The 19,194-nt window shown below is 46.6% G+C and overlaps 2 protein-coding genes across 6 annotated transcripts; both read left to right on the top strand.

Moving 5' to 3' along the window:
- The first annotated feature begins 3,843 nt into the window (after positions 1-3,843).
- Positions 3,844-9,558, top strand: LOC103633403 (protein LONGIFOLIA 1). Its single transcript, XM_008655107.3, has 5 exons — positions 3,844-4,470; positions 5,689-5,759; positions 5,951-7,645; positions 7,770-7,884; positions 8,391-9,558. The coding sequence occupies exons 1-5, from the start codon at positions 4,296-4,298 to the stop codon at positions 9,188-9,190; spliced, it is 2,856 nt and encodes a 951-aa protein (XP_008653329.1). The 5' UTR covers positions 3,844-4,295; the 3' UTR covers positions 9,191-9,558.
- A 2,840-nt stretch (positions 9,559-12,398) lies between these two features.
- LOC100284724 (uncharacterized) lies at positions 12,399-17,790 on the top strand. Of its 5 annotated transcripts, none has more exons than XM_035960619.1 (10): positions 12,399-12,689; positions 13,806-13,852; positions 13,939-14,076; positions 14,648-14,945; positions 15,024-15,523; positions 15,665-15,845; positions 15,938-16,056; positions 16,293-16,358; positions 16,621-16,684; positions 17,151-17,790. In XM_035960619.1, exons 2-10 carry the CDS (start codon positions 13,808-13,810, stop codon positions 17,495-17,497), a joined length of 1,758 nt encoding a protein of 585 aa, XP_035816512.1. In that variant the 5' UTR covers positions 12,399-12,689; positions 13,806-13,807; the 3' UTR covers positions 17,498-17,790.
- The last annotated feature ends 1,404 nt before the right edge of the window (positions 17,791-19,194 follow it).

Here is a 19,194-nt window from a genome sequence, read left to right as displayed (position 1 = left end):
CTCTTTTTTTTTATTGAGGCGAAGGAAGGCAGTATTATGTGTTTAGCCTCTACGACATAAAGGGATGCACGGCTTCAAGGCAAAATAATTGGGAGGAATCATGCGTCCATACACCCGAAACATCACACCAACAAAGCAGTTCCATATGAGAGAGAGAGAGAGAGAGAAATACAGTAGAGCTGTAGCTATACACTAGTATTAATTAGCTTAGCCATGTGAAAGGGTGCTTCCATTAGGGCCGGACGAGGTACTTGTGCCTCGTCGACTCGCTCAGCTCGTGGCCGGCTCGACTTGTTTATTGTTTTTCTTTCACGGGTTGAGTTAACAAGCAAGCTAGATCGGTTTGTTGATTAGCCAGCTTGTGAGCTCAAACAACCTATCACATTCCAACGAAACGAAACTATATGTATATCCATTACGCACGGATCGATGAACATGCTACATGTATATGTGGTACATGTGGCCTATAGGCTAAACTGATGATTGATAAATTTGTGTTTTATGTGTTAAATTGGTATGTGCGACTCTGTCTGTATATTAAACTAGTATACGTGTGTGTGAATTGTGAATTTGTGATGAACTTAGGAGTCATGTTGATTTGGTATATGAATTGACATGGTCTATGTAAATATGAGCATAATTACTATTTTTGTTGTTAATTTGGTTTAGATTTAGTTAATTAAAAATTAATTATTATACATATATATAGAGTTTTTTTGTTGTTGTGGCTCATGAGCTAAATGAGCTCGCTCGAGCTCGAGCCAAGCCGAGCTAACTTTCTGGCTCAGTTTCTCAACGAGTTGAGACAAAATTTTGGAGGATGTTGTTAAAAATGAAGCAGACATAGAAGACAACATCTTTTAGATAGTGCTGTAAAAGATAGAGAATGTATTTATTTAGAGGATGAAGTTCACATAATGCTACTGGAGACAGTCTGATGGGTCTGATCGAAAAGTTTTTACAGGTTTGGACCGGAACTGGATTGGATGAGATGGAAGGAATGCGTTGCGTTGGCGGGAAGGAAGAGACAGTACGTGTGGCTGCGGATGCGCCTTCTTGCCTCCCTGACATGGCGCGTACCACAAATTAACGAGCGGCCGCCGATGCCTCCGGCGGGAAACCTAACGGACTCCTTTTCAATCCGCAGTGACCGATCCTTGACCGTCGCTGCTGCTGCAGCAGCAGCATTCAAGTCTGTGTCTCTTGATTTAGAGCCACGTCGCGCGCGCTGCGGCTGGCGGGAATCTAACCAGAAATTCAGAGGCCTCTCCCAATCGTATTAGCGCAGGGGTACGCAATCTAAATTTTGGGCTGCCGGAAATCCAACGTCATATGGTTGTGTGGCATCCAATATCCTGGTAGCAGCAATACCATATGGATCGGAGAAGGGAGAAGGAACCAAGGGAAAGGGATGGATGGAAGCAAAGCAAGCAGGCAGTGCAGCGTGATGATGGCGGGAGGCATGCAATGAGAGAACGAAACAGGCGGATTGGGTAAGGTTAGGTCCCCGGCACCGAGCAGCCGTGCCTCCAGATCCACCCGCACTGGTCCCCGGGCCTCGCCTCAATGCGCGTGTCTCTCTCTCTCTCTCTCTGGCTCGCCTTCTTGTTCGCCTTCCAGTTAACGGCGCCGCTCGATCTGTCCGGTCCGTCCGGCCGGGGCCAGCCAGACGCAGACGGTCAGGGCCGGTTCTGACATTTTGGGGGCCCCAAGCGAAAATTTATACGAAGACCCTATACGAAAGTTTGAGTCAACTATTTTTTCAACTTTTAAATAATATCCAAAAAATAAAAGAAGTTGTTGATTTACACAATGTTATTCAAAATGATGACTGGAGACACTGTTACATTATTTTATGAGTCGTAAAATTATACAAATTATGTAATATAACTCTGCACTTGTTTTGACTTTTGAGAGAGTATTTTTACTTTTAATTTGTCAAACTAGCATAAACCTTAAAATGCACCGTAAACCAAATCTAAATACATTAGAGCAAATTTTCTGAAGACAAAGTTCAGCAAACTAAATTAGGATTAAGCAATATAGATTATTAGGGTCGGCCCTCCGGTAGGCTAGAATTAAGCAACGCGACAGGCACAGGTGTACCATACCTTCCGTCCTTCCCACGCCAATTTTAGTATTTGTCATCAAGCAGACTGCTGCGCGACCTCAAAGAGATGATTGCCAGAAAATCAAAGAGACGCAACAAAAAACTGAGAATAGAAATTTATCCGCAACGTACATGTATTTGGATATAAGATGGATAAACGGGGCCCTACGGACCTTGGGGCCCTGAGCGGTCGCATACCCTGCACATCCCTGAGGGCCGGCCCTGCAGACGGCCAGTGCCGGGACAGTACAGTAGTCCCCAGGGCCGCGCGCAGCCTGCTGCCTGCAGCCAGCGGCAGTTTTTTTTGCTGCAGAAAGTTACAGTAGCTTCTGCTGCAGAGATACTTGCTTGCAGAGTTGCAATGCAACCAGCAGCCAGCGTGGCGTGGGTGCATCTGGCTGGGCTCGACCGGCCAGTTTCTTCCCCTACCAGAATCCCTCGGCGGGCGTAGGCAACCTCGCCCTCGCCCGCTCGGCGCTCGCGCCCCTGCCGCCTTCCGCCTGCCATGCGTGGACGCGGGCAGCGTGGCTCGGGACTTGTGACGAGCGGCGGCGACGTGCGTGCGCGGACGTGGACCACCGCAACCGCAACCGCAACCGCCGTGGGAGTGCTCACAGTCACAGCATCCCTACCGCGCCGCGCGCTCCTTCGATTGGCGCAAACGGTTATAGTTTTACCTGCAGGCAGGATGCAGGTACGGGTTTTACGGGCGTGGTAAATAAAACGGCATGCATGCATGCAGCAGGCAACAGCCACTGGCTCGCGCGCTGTCTTCTGTCTCCCATGCAGGCACTGGATCGATCGGAGCCGTCACATGTGTATGACGAGACAGACGAGTGCATGCAATGCGACGATGGATGAATGATAGATGTGTACGTACGTACGCGTCGTGTATCCGTATATGGAACCTAGGAGGCTGCTGGCTGCCGGAGGAGGAGTAGTACATGACAAGCTATCGTATTCTCAGGATCTCAGGTACGCGCTCGATCGGTCGCGAGGCATGCATGATGGATAGATGTGTACGTACGTACGTACCCGCGTACAACTGCTGCTTATTATATACGCGTGTGGACCGGGGGGTCCCCGTCCCCGGCGGGGACGACTGCTGCTGCTGCTGCACTGCTCCCCTCGTCATCCTCATCCTGGCAAAAGGGTGGCTGGCGATGCCGACTGTTGGAGTGGCGCCGGCCGGGGACTTGGCTCGTCATCAGACATCGCTCTGCCACTCCGTCCCAGCAGGACAGGACTGGACTAGACTGGACTGGATGCCATTGGTGGCGTGCGCCTCTCTCGGTCGTAGTAACGCGGCACAGCCAGCGACACGGGGAGGAGAGGGACCCGTACGTCGACAGACAGACAGACACACGGTACGTGGGCGCGCGTGCCGGGTGGTGCGCGCGCAGGCTGGCTGGCTGGCTGGCGCGTCACGAATTGAAGGAAGGGGTCGGCCCGGCTGTCCGGCTGGCCTGGCCCGCCTCTCCTCTTCTCATCCCCGGCTCCCCGCCATGCGTATGCGTTTCCTCCTGGATCAAAAACCCCTGTGCGAGCGCGCGCGCGGTCTGACAGGCATCACATGCCCGCGCACACCCACAGGGCCGCCGCAATGATCAGCCCCTCACATGGGCCTTGCGATGCAGCGGGAGCATCAGGACCAGGGAGGACACACACACCACGCCGGTGCGCCCCCCTCGCCCTCGGCCCCCTCCCTTATTTCAACCCCATCGGCCGGCCGCGGCCATCACACATGCACACCCAAACCCACACCCACATGCCAGCCCGCCAAGAGCGAACTGCTTCCCCACCTCCCCACGACGGGAGCCTGCATGGCCATGACGCCCGCAATGATAATAATAACATCCCTCTGAACTCGCCCGCGCCCATCCCAAAACCGAACACACAGCACAAGAGAACTCTGCTCCGCTCCGCCTTCCACTGCATTCCGTAGTACGTACCTACCTACCTCCTGTGCCCGCGCGCAGAACCGCTACTCCCCCGCCTCTGCCTCAGCTCTGACCGTTCACTGCCGTGCCCCCTCCTGCCCGCCACGGAACCTTCTACGCCTCCGGAGGAGGACTCTCCCGTCGGTGGCGCCGCCGCGCCGGCCACACCGGTCGTCGCGCCTGAATGCTGCGATCGTCCTGCAGGCCGCACTACGCCTGACCGGGCCGACAGCCAGCTCGCGAAGATGCACGCCGGGACGACGCGCGGCGACGGCGGCACGCGGGGCCTCCAGCGCCGATTCGGCTGCATGGCCGGCATTTTCCAGATCTTCGACCGCCATCGGCTCATCGCCGGGGCCGGCCGCCGCGCCGCCCGGCAGGCGCAGAAGAGGCTGCCTCCGCCTTCTTCCGCTCCGCCAGGTAACTAATGGCTTCTCCCCTCGCGCCGTGCTTTCGCTGCGCCCTGCGCGCGTCTCTCAGCTGTTATGTTCGCGTCCGTCACTCTTGGCTCAAGTATTTCCGAGCAAACCACCTTGTTTCTTTATTTACCCACGCCCTTCTTCTTTTTAACTCCGTCACTAATTGCACGTCTTTGCTTCTAAGAACGCATCCGGTTCCTAATGACGCGCCTTCTCTAAGTTGTTACTAGATACGCTCGTCCTGGTATGTTGACTAGAGATATGAGAAAGCTAGGTGTTTTTCTTTTTCATTTTTTTTACTTAACATAAAACAAAAACATCGCTTCCAAATCTGATACTGCTACCTTGTAGTTGATAGCAAGCCCTTTCATACTGCTACTCAAAGTTTGGTAAGATCTGACAGTTGGAAACTTGGAAGGTTCGGCGGCAAAGACCAACCTATCAAAGGCTCAAAGCATTTCAAAAAAAAAACCCTTGGTTGGTAAAACTGCCTGTACAAACACAAGTATAAAAACCCGGTTGGCTTGCAGCGTGGGCGAGCCACGTTCTGTAGGGTGGAACCTGCAAAAAGGAAATTGCCATGTTGGTACTGACAAAGAGGCTCGGAGGTTTGCTGTGCAAGTTACATTACGTGCTGTGACTGTGAGGAAAACCATGTGTGTACTATAGAGCAGCGGTTGACTCTAGCAATTGTGACCATCCATAAGAGCGTTTACTTAAGAATGCACTAATAAAACGACAGCACACATACCTTTTTAGCAGTAGATGAGCGCGGGGCATCGGCGCAACGGCATCCAATGATGAGGGTTCGGGTACCCGGAGCCGGAAATAGAATGAGGAAAACTGTTTTCGCTGACTGAGGAGGACAGCTCAACAGTACAGTGTAATTTCATCTATGTAATCGAACTGAATAGGACATCTTAACATTTTGTATATATTTTTTTTAAAGGAGAGACCCTTCTACCAATGCCATATTAACTGAAGAGGACAGCTTACCATTTACTACCTTTTTAAAAACAAATCCTTCTAATGACATATTAACTGAAGAGGACAGCTTAACATTTAGTAGTTTTTTTTAAAATAAATAAATAAATAAATAATTCTTCTACCAATGACAGATTAACCGAAAATGGTAGCACAGCAATTTGATTGTAGCTCGATTTTCTCTGCTTAGATATTTTACTCTAAAATAATAACAATGCCTCCGTATGTTTTCCAGGCAAAACTCAACATCCAAAGAGCAGCAGCGATGTTCTAGTTCAAAGTTCAAGTGCGTCGAAGATCGTTCTGGTAATATTCTCTACTAGATTGACTCAACCTATTCTCTCTCTCTCTCTCTCTCTCTCTCTCTCTCTCTCTCTCTCTCTCTCTCTCTCTCTCTCTCCGGACAGGAAACTATTTTACTCATGCAACAGAATTCTGGAATTATGTTAGAAATGACGTAAACAAGTTGACACTGACCTCTCTGTCGTTTTTTGCAGGAGAAAACATTGAGCAAATGCACGACCGAGAACAGCAGCCTTTCCATCGAATCGTCAAGCGATTCGTCTTCCTCCTCTCCGTGCACGTCCTTCTCCTCCCTCGATGGCAACAAATCAGTCCAACAGGAGCTTCCTTACACCAGCGAGGAGCTCTTTGCGCAGAGGCCACTGAAGAGCTCGCCGAGTCTGAGGGAACCTGACATGAACGCCAAGTCTGGCCATCCTAATGCCGGTTTCAGAGACATAGTGAAGGACTGCATCAACCGGGACTCCGGAGGCCTGACGGTAAAAACTTCGGTGCACGAGGCAAGGAGAAATGGGCAGCACAAGGACTCACCGAGGCCACTGCTGCTGTCCAAATCAATGGATGGGACCTGTATCATTGGGATCGATAGGACCACAAATGTTCCTGCAAATGTCAATGGATCTAGAAGGTGTTTGCAGGAGCAGTCACGCTTTTCTTGTGATGACCGAAGGCTCCTGCGACCAACTGAAACCCAGGAAAGCAAGAGGTCTTCCTCGAGGCCAAAGGAGCTTCCTAGATTGTCCTTGGACAGTAGGAAGGAGTCTCTGAGTCCAGGCTCACGTCAGAAGGACCTCGGTTACAAGAGAACTGATGATATTCTTCTGGATACTTTGAGGCCTCAAGATTCCCCTAGCCATAGCAGAGCTAACAGTGTCATTGCCAAGCTAATGGGGTTGGAAGAAGCAACAAATGCTACAGGAGTGCTCACTGCCGATAGCTGTGAACCCACAAGGTCACCGAGACCAGCTCAGACCACTCAATATGGGCATCCATCACGCTCCCCCAGAGGCACTTGCCAGGATTCCTGCAGCATGCAGCTGAAGAACGAGTCCTCAGTACTGAAAACCAAGCCTTCCCCACGAATTCTCACAGAAGCAGCTCCTTGGAGACAGCAGGAAAGAAGTGTCACCAATATCTGTCGAGAAGCTGAAGGGAGGCCAAGGATTGCATCTGTCTATGCTGATATAGAGAGAAGGGTTGGGGGCTTCGACTTTTTAGAGTGTAATAACAAGGACTTCAGGGCTCTCAGAATATTGGGTGCATTGAATGTGAGAGATGCTAAGAACAAGAATGACAGCAGTGGCAGACCAATGGCTACTCACAGAACAGGATATGACCTAACCACCTCTGGAAGCTTCCAGGCTCCTATTGTGGTCATGAAGCCTGCAGGAACCACTGAGAAGCATGGGGTTTCACTTGCTTCTGTTGCCCCCATAGCAGGCCTCAGAAGCCTCAGAAAGTTGCCAGCTAGATATTCATCTTTCACTGGCACAAATGAGGCCAGCACAAATGAGAATATTCATCTTCAGATGTCAAGAGCTCAATTGAAGTCTGAAGAAACTGTCAGCAGTGCCAGCTCACCAAGGCCTACAAGCTCATCGAACCCCAGAAATGTGCTAAAGAAGGCAGAACCTGAAAGAAGATCCCGTCCACCTGTTTCACCAAAATCTCCAAGCAAGAAGTCCAATGAAGCTGTCTCCCCAAAAGGAAGAACAAGATCAAAGCCTTCTCAGGTGAAAAGCCACCGTGATGAGGTCTTGCATAGTACAGGGAACAGAATAAGCTTAGCTAAGCAGGTTGACGTCAGCGTTATAGATTGTCCAAAGCCTCCGGGTGGCAACTCAACCTTCGTTCCACCAAGCAATGCTGCTGCAACAGCAAGTCACAAGGTACAGATAAAACGGAAAGAAAGTTCATACCAGTAATCCACCTAATTCTACAATTTCCATGCATCATGTATTCATTGTTTACCACTACTTTACTAATGAGTGGTTCCTCTCTATCCTCTTTCAGGCTCCTTCAATTCTGGATTCAGACCAAAACATTCATTCACTGGACAACATTCCAAGCCCTGTCTCTGTCCTTGATACATCCTTCTATCATAAAAGGATCTCAGATTCATTCAAAGGTGAGAAATTATTTTCTTAGTTACCAGTAATAATTTGCATTAGATATCCGCTTGTTTCATGCAATAACATTAGCATGATAGATCCTTTGGCTTGGTCTTATTTAATTCAGAAACCCATAGTGTTATTAAAAGTACAAGCATAGCTAGCTGTCAGCGTGCTGACAACGCTGGTGACAGATAATCTGCAATAAAAGCTACCAGGTAGCTCGTGGTCCTTCAGTTAGGACGAACAGTTCATGGCTGCAACCCCACATGCAGCAATGCTTATGCAGGAGCATGATATGTGTCTTTTGGTGTGCCCACAAATATCCCCTTATACGAACACACCCAGTGTGTATGATCTGTATATTTATATCTAGTTAGACAATGTTTTTCTCTCTCCTGTATGATACGTGTTTTCTTTAGTTGAATTGTCTGGCAGCGAACTCCGTATTTTTGTTTGGTACAACAATTGGTTCTGAGCTGTATAGGAATTGTTTTCTGAACATACCCTTTTACTTGTTCAGATGGTGAGACACATTCTTCAGAGGAATGCTGGAACCCAAACAGCCTGCCTGACACACCACAGTCAAAAGCGAGCAGTGAAGCCAACCAGATTAAACCAGAAAATTTGGAAGTTCTGATCCAGAAGCTTGAGCAGCTACAGTCAATGAACGAAGAAGACGCAAGTATCAAAGAAGTCATGGCATCAGTCACTGCAAATAAAGATCACCAGTATATCTATGAGATACTGTTGGCATCTGGTCTTTTGCACAAAGAACATAGTATCACGGCATTACCTGCTCAACTCCAAACATCAAATTATCCAATCAATCCGGAGCTCTTCCTCATTCTTGAGCAAACAAAACCAGACTTAGTTTTCGCATTCCAAGCTGTCAGTGGAACTAAGAAAACTTGTAAGCCTTACACAGGGAAGCTTCACCGAAGACTTGTGTTTGACCTGGTAAACGAAACAATAGCTCAAAAGATGATCATCTGCAGATCTGGAAGCCAGCCAGCAAAGTTTCTTCAATCAAGGAAGTTGAGTGGGTGGCAACTATTCAAGGATTTGTGCACTGAGGTTGACAGGCAAATAAAATGCACCGGGGAGGAGGAGAATGGAAACATGATATTAGATGAGGATACAGTCAATGGAACGAAAGACTGGATGAGCTTCGACACTATGCTACATGGCATAGTTTGGGAGATTGAACGATCCATCTTCAAGGGTCTTATCGACGAGGTTATCGGCGGTGAGACTATAGAGAAGATGCAATTTGGGCAAAGGAAACTGCAGAGGCAGCTTTCTTTCAGTAGTATAAACTGAATATGCGTCGTAGCAGTCATTTCCATGGAAGCTTATAACAACTAGTAAATGTGACAGTTTCTATTTTTTCTGAAGACTAAACTGTACAAGTATAAATGATCCTCAACACTAGTCTTGCTGCCTGACTATTGCAATTCGAGATTTGTGTGACATGACTACTGTTTGACTCTACTACCGGTCAAGGCGATTGAAGTGCACAGTACCCCGCGTGTGCATGGTGGACCCATTATATCAAGTGTTTATAGGAATGTCGGGTAGATGATAACTTGAGATAAAGTTCTCGTTTTTTGCATTTATTGTTACGGATGATGTTGCGGTCAAACTGTATGCCGCAAATGTACCAATAAGCACTATATTGTCCATGCGGCTACAACGGCTACTGACTACGTCGTACTCAACAGGGTGATCACTCATACATACCAATATGGCAGGTCACGCTTGCCACTATAGCTCACAGGAGGCGTGCACCATATATGATACAACAATTATGATAAGATAGAAATAGTTGGAACTTTGTTGAATAGGGTATGTGCATGTATATAACTCACTTCTCCCTTGAGCTATAAAAGAGACGCATAGTAACATAGAACATGATATCGGTTAACATCGCGATGGTTGGGTAGGGCAATACAAATAGGGTTGTTTCTACTCGATCGCTAGCTTAGTTAACATTTGAGTATGTAACTTCGTGTCTTACATCTAAACATCCATCGTAAGGAGGACGTAGATTATTATATTAGGCTCAGGCCGCTCGAACCCTTTACATCGTGTGTATACTATCGTGTTCGCGCTTTGTTACAACGGTCTTAGTCCTATGCCGCTCTCTCCAGTTCTCCATACTACCTTTCGTATCGTGGTGCCATATAGCCGCGAAAATATATATAATATTCTGTCTTAGTAACCTTCTGTCTTACTGATGTGATGTTGTTTTGATTGAATCACGCGCCCCATAATTACACAAGCAGTCATTTCTTTCATGAAGCAGGGACCATTTGGCTTCTACAGTTACGAACATCTCAATACTATTATAGAAAACAAGATGTCTTCTGCCACTCTAGCAGAGTGCTAAGACTGTCTTCACCGCTTGCCGCCGGAGCTCCCCCTCCCCTACGGTAGAGGCTACAGGAAGACGCTATCCTATGCAACGCTTCCCCCTAAAGCACCCACTACGGTGCAGCAACACGCTAAATTCTTCTCTGTCCCCCTGAATGCAGCGTGCTCTCCTTTCCTCCCCTATCTACTGTGTTGTGGGCCCACAGTTAATTATTAGTAGATGAAAAATTGATATGAGGTGAAAAGTATGTATAGAAAATGATATTTTATGGTTGTAGTGGGAGTATAGGGGAAGGATTTAGGGGGAACCGCTGTACAGAGTGGAAATATAGGGGGGAAGAGAACGCTGACGTGACACGTGAGTGAGATATAGAGGGAGAAATTTAGGGGTAACCGTTGAACACAGTCTAATGACACCAAACTGGGGTTCTAAAACTGTAGTCCAAACTGTCTTTCTATTTAAGAATGCAAAGGATTCCAGCCTGTCATTCACACATGATCAACAAAACGAAACATTACGCTCCCCTAAGTAAACGGAATCGATAAGTAGCGCGAAGACGACATCCAACGCTGCAGTGCCAGATCATGTAGGACACTAGTAGGCTGTTTGGTTTGAGTAATGAGCTAGTCCATTATTTTCTCACTCCTCACTTTTTTGTTTGGTTTGTGGAATGAAATGAGTTGATCCATCATCACCTCATTCTTTATAGTTATTTAGTTAGTACTAATATGAGGAATGAGATCATCCTACCAAATTTGAAGAATGGACCTATGATGCACCACCACATTTTGGATAGAGTGATTCCTCAAACCAAACACCACCTAGATATGACACCGGATGCAAATTGCGAAAAAAGAGATGAATTGAACAGACACGAACAGGACAAGATAGGACAGGCATTTGCTGAAAGTGACAGCAAGGCGTACCTCTCAAACCGGCATGCGTGCTTGCCATTTTCCAAACTGTGCGCGCACAGCCAATGGGCCAATATTGCAAATGAATGATGATCCACCTTCCAGAGTGCTTTCACAGAACTCCGGCACTCGATGCCCCTTCAGACTTCAACGGCACTACTAACTTTAGCAGCACGAGATTCATCGGCTCTGACATGGGTACTGCCACGCCCCCCCGCGCGACTAGCTTGGGAGAAGCCTTTCGGCACAGCACATGGAATGCCGACGCCGCCATGTCAGCGGAAGCAATGAGTTAGCATCGTCCCCATCAGCGGGTCATCTGCAACAGGACCTGGCAGTCTGGCACCGATGGTGTGCGACGCCGCTGGCTGGCATGCGCGCCTCGCAAGCGTTTCGTCGAGCATGCGGTCGGCGCACCACTGCCAGCTGGCTAGGAATCGTGAGCTGACGATCGCGATCCTGGAGAACAAATCGCCGCCTCCACGGCTCCACCCTCGACCCTCCTCGTCAAATCCATTACCCGACGCCACCGCTGGAGGTGGGGCGACCAACGGCTGCCCCGCTGCGGTATTGGAGCGGTAGTGGTGGTGGCTGGTGACCAGTGGCCACCACAGCCAGGAGCTCACCAAAATTCATTGACTCCCACTCCTTTCGTCTCAATTTATAAATTGTTTGACTGTCCATCTTATTTAAATATTTTGTAAAAAAACAAAAAAAATCAAAAAACATACTTATAAAATATATTATATGCTAAACAATATCTGTTAAATAGTTATAATAATAATAATTATTATTAAAATAAAACGAGTCAGTCAAATTTAGAATAAAAAAACAAATGAATTATAAATTGAAATAAAGTGAGTATTTGTCTGCAAGTGCATTACTCAAATTCTTATCCTCCTGGACAGATATATACGACTCTAAGCCTTTGAATCAATTTTCTATGTATAATAGACAGGTAAGAAATTGTATGATACAACATCAAATTCTTATTCTGTTTAAATTATGTTATGCTCTCGATTCTCGAAGCAGTTCGGCAAGGCCACTGGCGACCTCCTCCCGCGATAACTTAATGGGCTGGGCAACTGTTCTGCAGGCCAAGATCAGCCAGGCCTAACACACAGGGACGAAAGTCACATGGGCCTAAATTACTTTGTTGGGTCCATGGAGTTTTTTTGCAGGCGTGACTGGCAAGAGAACGGCTAATAAAATAGCCGAAATCCACGCAACGGCACCCTCCGGCTCCGATCAGGCGTGTAGGACATTTGGTCCCACACGTCAGAGAACCATGGTTAGTTTTGGGAGCCCGGGCCTCACCCATAAACCCTTTTCGAAGGTGCCCTTTTTCGAAACCCTCTTGGCTCTTTTCCATCTCGCTATAAACCCTTCACGCCCCGGCGTCCGCGGCTCGCTCCTGTTCGCGCCGCCGACTCGCCTCGCGTCGCCTCACTAGGGTTTGCAGTTCCCGTCGCGGGCGAAGGCGGCGTCGTCTCGTGGCGGCGCCGTCTCCGTGTGCCTTCCCGCTCCCAAGGTTCGCATCCCTTTCTCTTCTCTCTTTCAATGCTTTTCGATCCCTCTGCATATGCTTCGGTGGGTGTATTACTGGCGATCGGGTTGTCTCGGCCATCGTGGTGAGTTGTTTTAGTAGAGATATTGCTTCTAAATCCAGTGGATATAGATTCCAAATTGGGGTATGGGGTAGTTTCTTTCATAGCGAGATCATTTTGCAATCGAGGGGGTTAGTAGATTGGAATTCGTGTTTTGGTCGTGGAGGAGTCTTTGTTTGTGTTCTGATGACGTCATGAAGATCGAATCCTCTTGCTTCCTAAACCTGTGTAGGATTAGATGGAATTTATGTTTATTGAGGTGAAAAATGATCAGATCCTCTTGCGTCCTACCCCTGTGTATGATCAGATGGAATTTATTGTGGTGAAAAGATTCGGTTAGATGGAGAGGTGGACATTTACCTCACATAACAGTAAGGTAGCGTGAATTGTTTATTGGGGGTATGCAGCACATGTTTAGTGTAAAATTGTAAACTTCATTTGTCTAGGTTTGGTTTGCTGCTAAGCTAGTGGCAGCGCCCAGTGTATGAAAATGCACAATGTGGCAAATCTAGCACAATTCTTGTATCTATTATCAGTGTATTAATAAGAAGCAAACATGGATTCGTGAACTACCACCATGCTATCTCCTGCAGTTTGTACTTCTGGGTGTCATTTGTCAGCCAGCACCAAGTCTCTGTTCGAATTCAACAACATGATCTAAGTTTGTATAAAGGGCCAAGGGGTGTAGTAAGACTTAACTACTGTATTTTTACTTAAGTTATTTTCCTTGGTTCAGAAGTTCAATATTTTTTCTTAATGGCTATGGCTATGAATATTGTTAAGTTGTCTTTCTTTACCTTTTTGAAGAAAGAGATGGTAACTACATACTTTCATCGGTTCTTGGATCGTTTACCTTGGGGTTGCTTACTGGCTTTTTCAAATTTTCAGTAACCTTCCTACTTGGCTGCTTTGCCAAACTAGATAGTTAGATACAATCTTTTCTTGTTTCTTGGGTAATCTTTTCATTACACTGGATTATTGTGAATTTGTGATCTCCTAACAGTCCACTTCAAGTACTAATTTTGCTATAACTTGTGCAGCAATGGCCTTGGAAGATGGGAGCCCAGCTACTTTTACTCCACAAGTGGTATTGTTTTTCAACTCTTTAATCGACTTTTATGTTTGTCTATAATTGCAGAGTTGAACTGAAAGTAATGATGTTTCTGCTTACAGATTGCTAATGCATTTGTCAAACAATACTATCAAACTCTTCGATATGCCAGAGAGGATGCCTATAAATTCTATAATGACAAAAGTATTCTTGGTCGAACAGATTCTAATGGGAAAATGATTTGTGTAACCACAATTGATGTAAGTTCTCTACAACTCCATGATGCTACTGCTATCAATGGATTCTAGGGACTTTGGAATATGAAAGTTTTGTCTGGTTTCAATGTCAGTATATAATTTTCCGTGACATGTTTCATATCTGTCTTATTAATTAGAAACTAATCAAATATATGGTTGATAGGCTTAACTACGGTAGTATATCTTGGCCAACAAACTGTTCTTTTACGATGATTTCTAATTGTTTTTATGGATGAGGTGGTGATGGATCAACCCATTCCATTTCCTATACTAGAAAAAAATAGGTGGTGGGCCACTCCATACCTTAAACCAAACATTCCCATGGTCTCTTTTCTGGATCAAATCATGGTTTAATATTGAACAAACTTGGCAATGCCTTACCATGTTTAGGAGTAACAAGTGAATTAAGTCACTTCAAATGTAGGAATAACAAGTGAATGGGTGGAGCGTGGACTAGTTCTTCAAAACAATTTTTAGCACTAATTTACTGTTCAACTTGTATAAATCAGTAATGACTTATTATTATTATGTTGATTCTGATGGGCTGATTAATTTATTTTATGTGTTTGAGCAGGATATCAAGGAGCAACTTGTGTCTACAGATTGTGCTGACTGTTTGATAGAGATCGAGACTGTTGATGCACAGCCATCCCATGTGGATGGTGTGATCATTTTGGTTGCTGGATATTTTACAACGGCTGTTGTGAAACAGAAGTTTATACAATCATTTTTTCTCGCTCCACAGGAAAATAGTGGCTATTATGTTTTGAATGATACATTCAGACTTACTGGGATTTCATTCGAGGTGAAGGTAGTTGCAGCTAACCATGATAACAAAAGCACACAAATTACCACCCTGCCCAATGAGCCAGGTGATGAAACATTTACTAGTTTAAATCTGTATTATTATGTATATATTCACTGACATTTTGATTTTTATATTTGATCAGAAATAGATTCATTTAAGGAGAGTGAAGTGCCAGGTGTACCACCTGCAGGAAACATTCTCGTCAATGATGGAGTTATCAGCACCTCTGCAAATGTTGTTTCTCCAGTTAAGAATGACCCTGTTGTTGAGACATGTGTGAAAGTGGTTAACGAGGATGTTGTGAAGATACCTGTAGCCGCTCCAGCTTCAACTCCTGTTACAGCTGAGGAAGTTGTTAACAAGGATTTTGTGAAGATTCCTGAGTCTGCTCCGGCTCTCCCTTCATCAGTTGAGAAGGCTGCTCCAGCACCTCCCGCATCAGTTGAGAAGGCTGCTGCAGCACCTCCCGCATCAGTTGAGAAAGGTGCTCCAGCTCCTCGCACACCAGTTGAGAAGGCTGATCCAGCTCCTAGTGCACCTGTTGAGAAAGGTGCTCCAGCTCTTCGCGCACCAGTTGAGAAGGCTGATCCAGCTCCTCGTGCACCAGTTGAGAAGGAAGTAACTAGGAAGACTTATGCATCAGTTGTGAGTTTTTTCTTTTTCCTTTCATGTACCTTTTGCCGTTGCAAGTAACTAATGTCTCCAAGTTATCATAGTGCCTTTTTTCAATTATCTGGAGGATTGCATGTTGGCATAATATTGTCTGTTGTTGGTGACTTGTAGGTTAAAATCCCGAGGGAGGACACACAGCCTGCCCCAGCTGCCAGACCCTCCAAGCCCAACCTAAATATAAAGATGGTTCAAAATACGGAGAAAAATGTGTCCTCACCATCGAAACCTGCTCATGCTACTGTTAATGCCCTACCGGGCGATAAGGGTGTTCCTAAAAACAAATCACCTGATGGTAAGTTTCTCTTCTCTACTTTGGTTCCTTGTTTAATGAAACAAGAAAAGAATGGGGCTTATTCTGATTTGTAGCACTACTTTGTTTTGCAGAGCCAGGGTACTCAATTTTTGTTAAGAATTTACCTTTTGAAGCAACTGTTGAAATGGTCGAACAAGAGTTCAGCAAGTTTGGTGCTATTAAATCTGGTGGTGTACAAGTCAAATGCCAGGTTAGCTTAAGTTGTAGGTTTATGGGTGTTTGGATTTGAGGGTTGATGCATCATTAGGCGATTCTATGAATTTTGGTGGGATGGCCCTGTTCATCATGTTTATACTAACTATGTGCAAAACTGGAATGAAGTGATGACAGATCAACTCATAACTTTTCTCAAACCAAACAAAAAATTGACGAGTGGGATGTGCTTTGGTTTCTACACTTGTTGACATTTTCTTCATGTTGTTGCAGCCTGATCAGTTTTGCTTTGGCTTTGTCGAATTTGAGTCTCAGCAATCCATGCTAGCAGCAATCGAGGTTCGTTCGCCTTCTTTTCTAGCTGACTTATTTCAGAGCATGCTTCACAGTTAAATTGTTCTGTTGCATTCATACATTTGACTGTTTTTTTACGCATCTGTAGTCTGTAAGCTACATGATTCAAGTATTGGTTAGCCGGAGAGCATTTATCTATGTATTTTGACTCATGCTGAAGGCTGTGCATGCACAGTGGGTTTATAAAGTTTCAATAACTGAACGATAGCTCACAGTATTTACAAAATAATGTTTATATTTTTTTTAGGCTTCTAGGGTTTATTTCGGCACAAGAGAATCATATGTTGAGGAGAAAAGAACTAAAACACGAGGTGAGCAAACATTTTGATCTGCATAAATCTAGGCAAATGAGCATGCTTTTATTCATAACTGTTGGCATTCTGACTTAAAAGTAATGGCACCCTATCCTGCTTTACCGTATAAGCATTGGGTACCTGGACCTGTCAACTTGGATGATATTTTTTGCTACAAGTTCTGAATTATATTCCAGAGAAGTCATGATTGTGTTCGTTAGCAATAATTTTTTATTAGATATTTGTATACCTGGCTAAATATTTTCATACACAGCGGACTAGCTCGTGGGTAACTCCCTATTTTTCTTTATAGTTAATTAATTGAAATTCTACGAACTAGCAGCTACTTACCATTATTGGACCTTTTCAGTGGCCTAACCTTTGACAATGTAATTATCTTGGCCTTGTGCCTGAGCTCGACTGTGCCTATGTTATTTTTTGTTTGAATTCAACTGACGTGCTTCTTTTCGCATATTTGTTTCAGTTGTTGATGGTGTTATCACCCGTGGGGATGACAATGGCAACGGCGGTGGCGGTCGGTTCCATTCTGGCAGAGGTGGTGGTTACTATGGGGACGGCTACAAGCGGCAGTGGGGCGGTCAGAACAACGGCTACTACAACGGCGCGGATAACATGAGGAACGACTACTCAGGTCGTGTCCGTGGACCGCAAGGGAACGGCCACCCTCAGAACGGCCACGGCTACCATCAGAACGGCCACGGCTACTACTCTGGGAATGGCTACCAACAGCGACGCCCCAACAGCAATGGGAACGGACTGAGGGTCGAGCGCAACAATGGCTTCAGGCAGCAAGGCCCTGCATCTGCCTAGACCTTGTCATTTTTGCAGTCCATCCTTGATACGAAAGCAGTGGGGATATTTTGATGTCTATAGGTAGATACTTTGTCATGGCTGAATTTTGTTGTCGCGGTTGATAAGAGCAATCGTGCGTCCTTTGACTGGAACTGTAATGAGGAGTGGAGTCAGTCGTGTCGCAAAGGGGAAAAAAACATCTATCGAAATCCCTGCTACTCTTTTGTCGTGCTGTCCTCTTCAAGCTGTCTGCGTGTACATCGGTTTTTCTGCTTAGCAATTGGACTGGGCGGAGACAAGCTTCTCTCCAATTCTCACAGCTTTTGCCGTGCAAGCTTCGCCAAGCACCACAAGCATCCGTTTCCTTCCGAGCGGCGCTGTCATGCATGGGCATCAAATCCGCTTGGTTCCCCGGCGTCGACACATGTTCCCAACTCCGTGGTTGCGTTTGCCTCGCGCGGTCGCGCTCGTCCATGAGATATTTCGCGGATGCCGTCGATGTGACACCACCCACATGGCCACATGACCAGTCCAGGCGCACGGCAACTTTTGCTCTCCTCTGCGCGGCGCATAGGGATGCACTCTGTTCGCCGCTTCACAGTTCACAGAGAGGAAAAGAGCGTGACCGAGAGAACCAGAGGCCAAAACTTGTGTGGTGCATGTGCATGCACGGTAATGCCAGGTAGCAATCGAACCGTGAGAATGACACGGCTATGAGGTGACACTTTGACTGAAAGTTTGTACGATGACATGACATTCCACACGACCAAAATTATGCAAGTATTTTTCTTTCCATGACGTTTACATCTACCTTACTACATATACCATCTTATATAATAACGTGAACAGTAATTATGCTAGACAAGATGGAACCGATGGAAGCTCTACAAAAGACTCCTATTCCAGTATATTAAGGGTCCGTGAACACAAAAGTACCATGAAGCAGTAACATAGTAGCTAGGTAGTCTGCAAACTAATGAATTGCTGTATCGGCTGCAGCTAGTGCGTAACTGTGCCAGGCCATAAACGAGTGTGACGAATAGCGAGTGTGTTAGTTTGTTTTGAGATAGAAAGGTGTGTGTTATAGTCATTAAGTTTAGTGACACATGACTGTTGTGATGTTTTGATCTTGATGTACTAATCTATCAAGGAGTAGAGATTGTGTCGGCGTTTCGAGACAGGGGGGTCCCTAAGCCGACGAGTGAGTGTGCTGCGTGCCCCAGCCCAGATGGGTCGAGCGCGTGGGCGAGCGCGAAGGGGGGAGAGGCGAGGTGGCCGGAGTCGAGCGTGAGAGAGGTGGAAGTCCCGCGGCCTTCGTGTTCGTCCCGCGCCCAGGTCAGGTGCGCTTGCAGTAGGGGGGTTACAAGCGTCCACGCGGGTGAGGGAAGCGAGCGGCCCCAAGAGAGCGCCTGTCCCGTCCTCGGTCCCGCGCGGCCAACCTCCTCTAAGAAGGCCCTGGTCCTCCCTTTTATAGTCATAAGGAGAGGATCCAGGTGTACAATGGGGGGTGTAGCAGAGTGCTACGTGTCTAGCGGAAGGAGAACTAGCGCCCTTGGTACATGCCAATGTGGCAGCCGGAGAGGTCTTGGCACCTTGCTGGCGTGATGTCGTGGCGGTCGGAGGTGCGACGGAGCCTGGCGGAGGGACAGCTGTTGGAGCGGTCGAGTCCCTGCTGACGTCGCCCTGCTTCCGTAAGAGAGCTGGGGGGCCGCCGT

This window comes from Zea mays, chromosome 7 (genome assembly GCF_902167145.1).
Source record: "Zea mays cultivar B73 chromosome 7, Zm-B73-REFERENCE-NAM-5.0, whole genome shotgun sequence".
In the NCBI taxonomy this organism is placed as follows: domain Eukaryota; kingdom Viridiplantae; phylum Streptophyta; class Magnoliopsida; order Poales; family Poaceae; genus Zea; species Zea mays.
The sequence above is the reverse complement of the archived record's forward strand: the minus strand, read 5'-3'. Positions and strand labels throughout refer to the sequence as shown.

Excerpts from the sequence above, each read along its gene's own strand:
- LOC103633403 (XM_008655107.3), top strand. The coding sequence starts at position 4,296 with ATGCACGCCGGGACGACGCGCGGCGACGGCGGCACGCGGGGCCTCCAG. Across the intron at positions 5,760-5,950 it reads GTGCGTCGAAGATCGTTCTG|GAGAAAACATTGAGCAAATG; the intron begins GTAATATTCTCT and ends CGTTTTTTGCAG. Across the intron at positions 7,646-7,769 it reads CTGCAACAGCAAGTCACAAG|GCTCCTTCAATTCTGGATTC; the intron begins GTACAGATAAAA and ends ATCCTCTTTCAG.
- LOC100284724 (XM_008653295.3), top strand. The coding sequence starts at position 13,808 with ATGGCCTTGGAAGATGGGAGCCCAGCTACTTTTACTCCACAAGTG. Across the intron at positions 13,853-13,938 it reads CTACTTTTACTCCACAAGTG|ATTGCTAATGCATTTGTCAA; the intron begins GTATTGTTTTTC and ends TTCTGCTTACAG. Across the intron at positions 16,057-16,292 it reads GTGTACAAGTCAAATGCCAG|CCTGATCAGTTTTGCTTTGG; the intron begins GTTAGCTTAAGT and ends ATGTTGTTGCAG.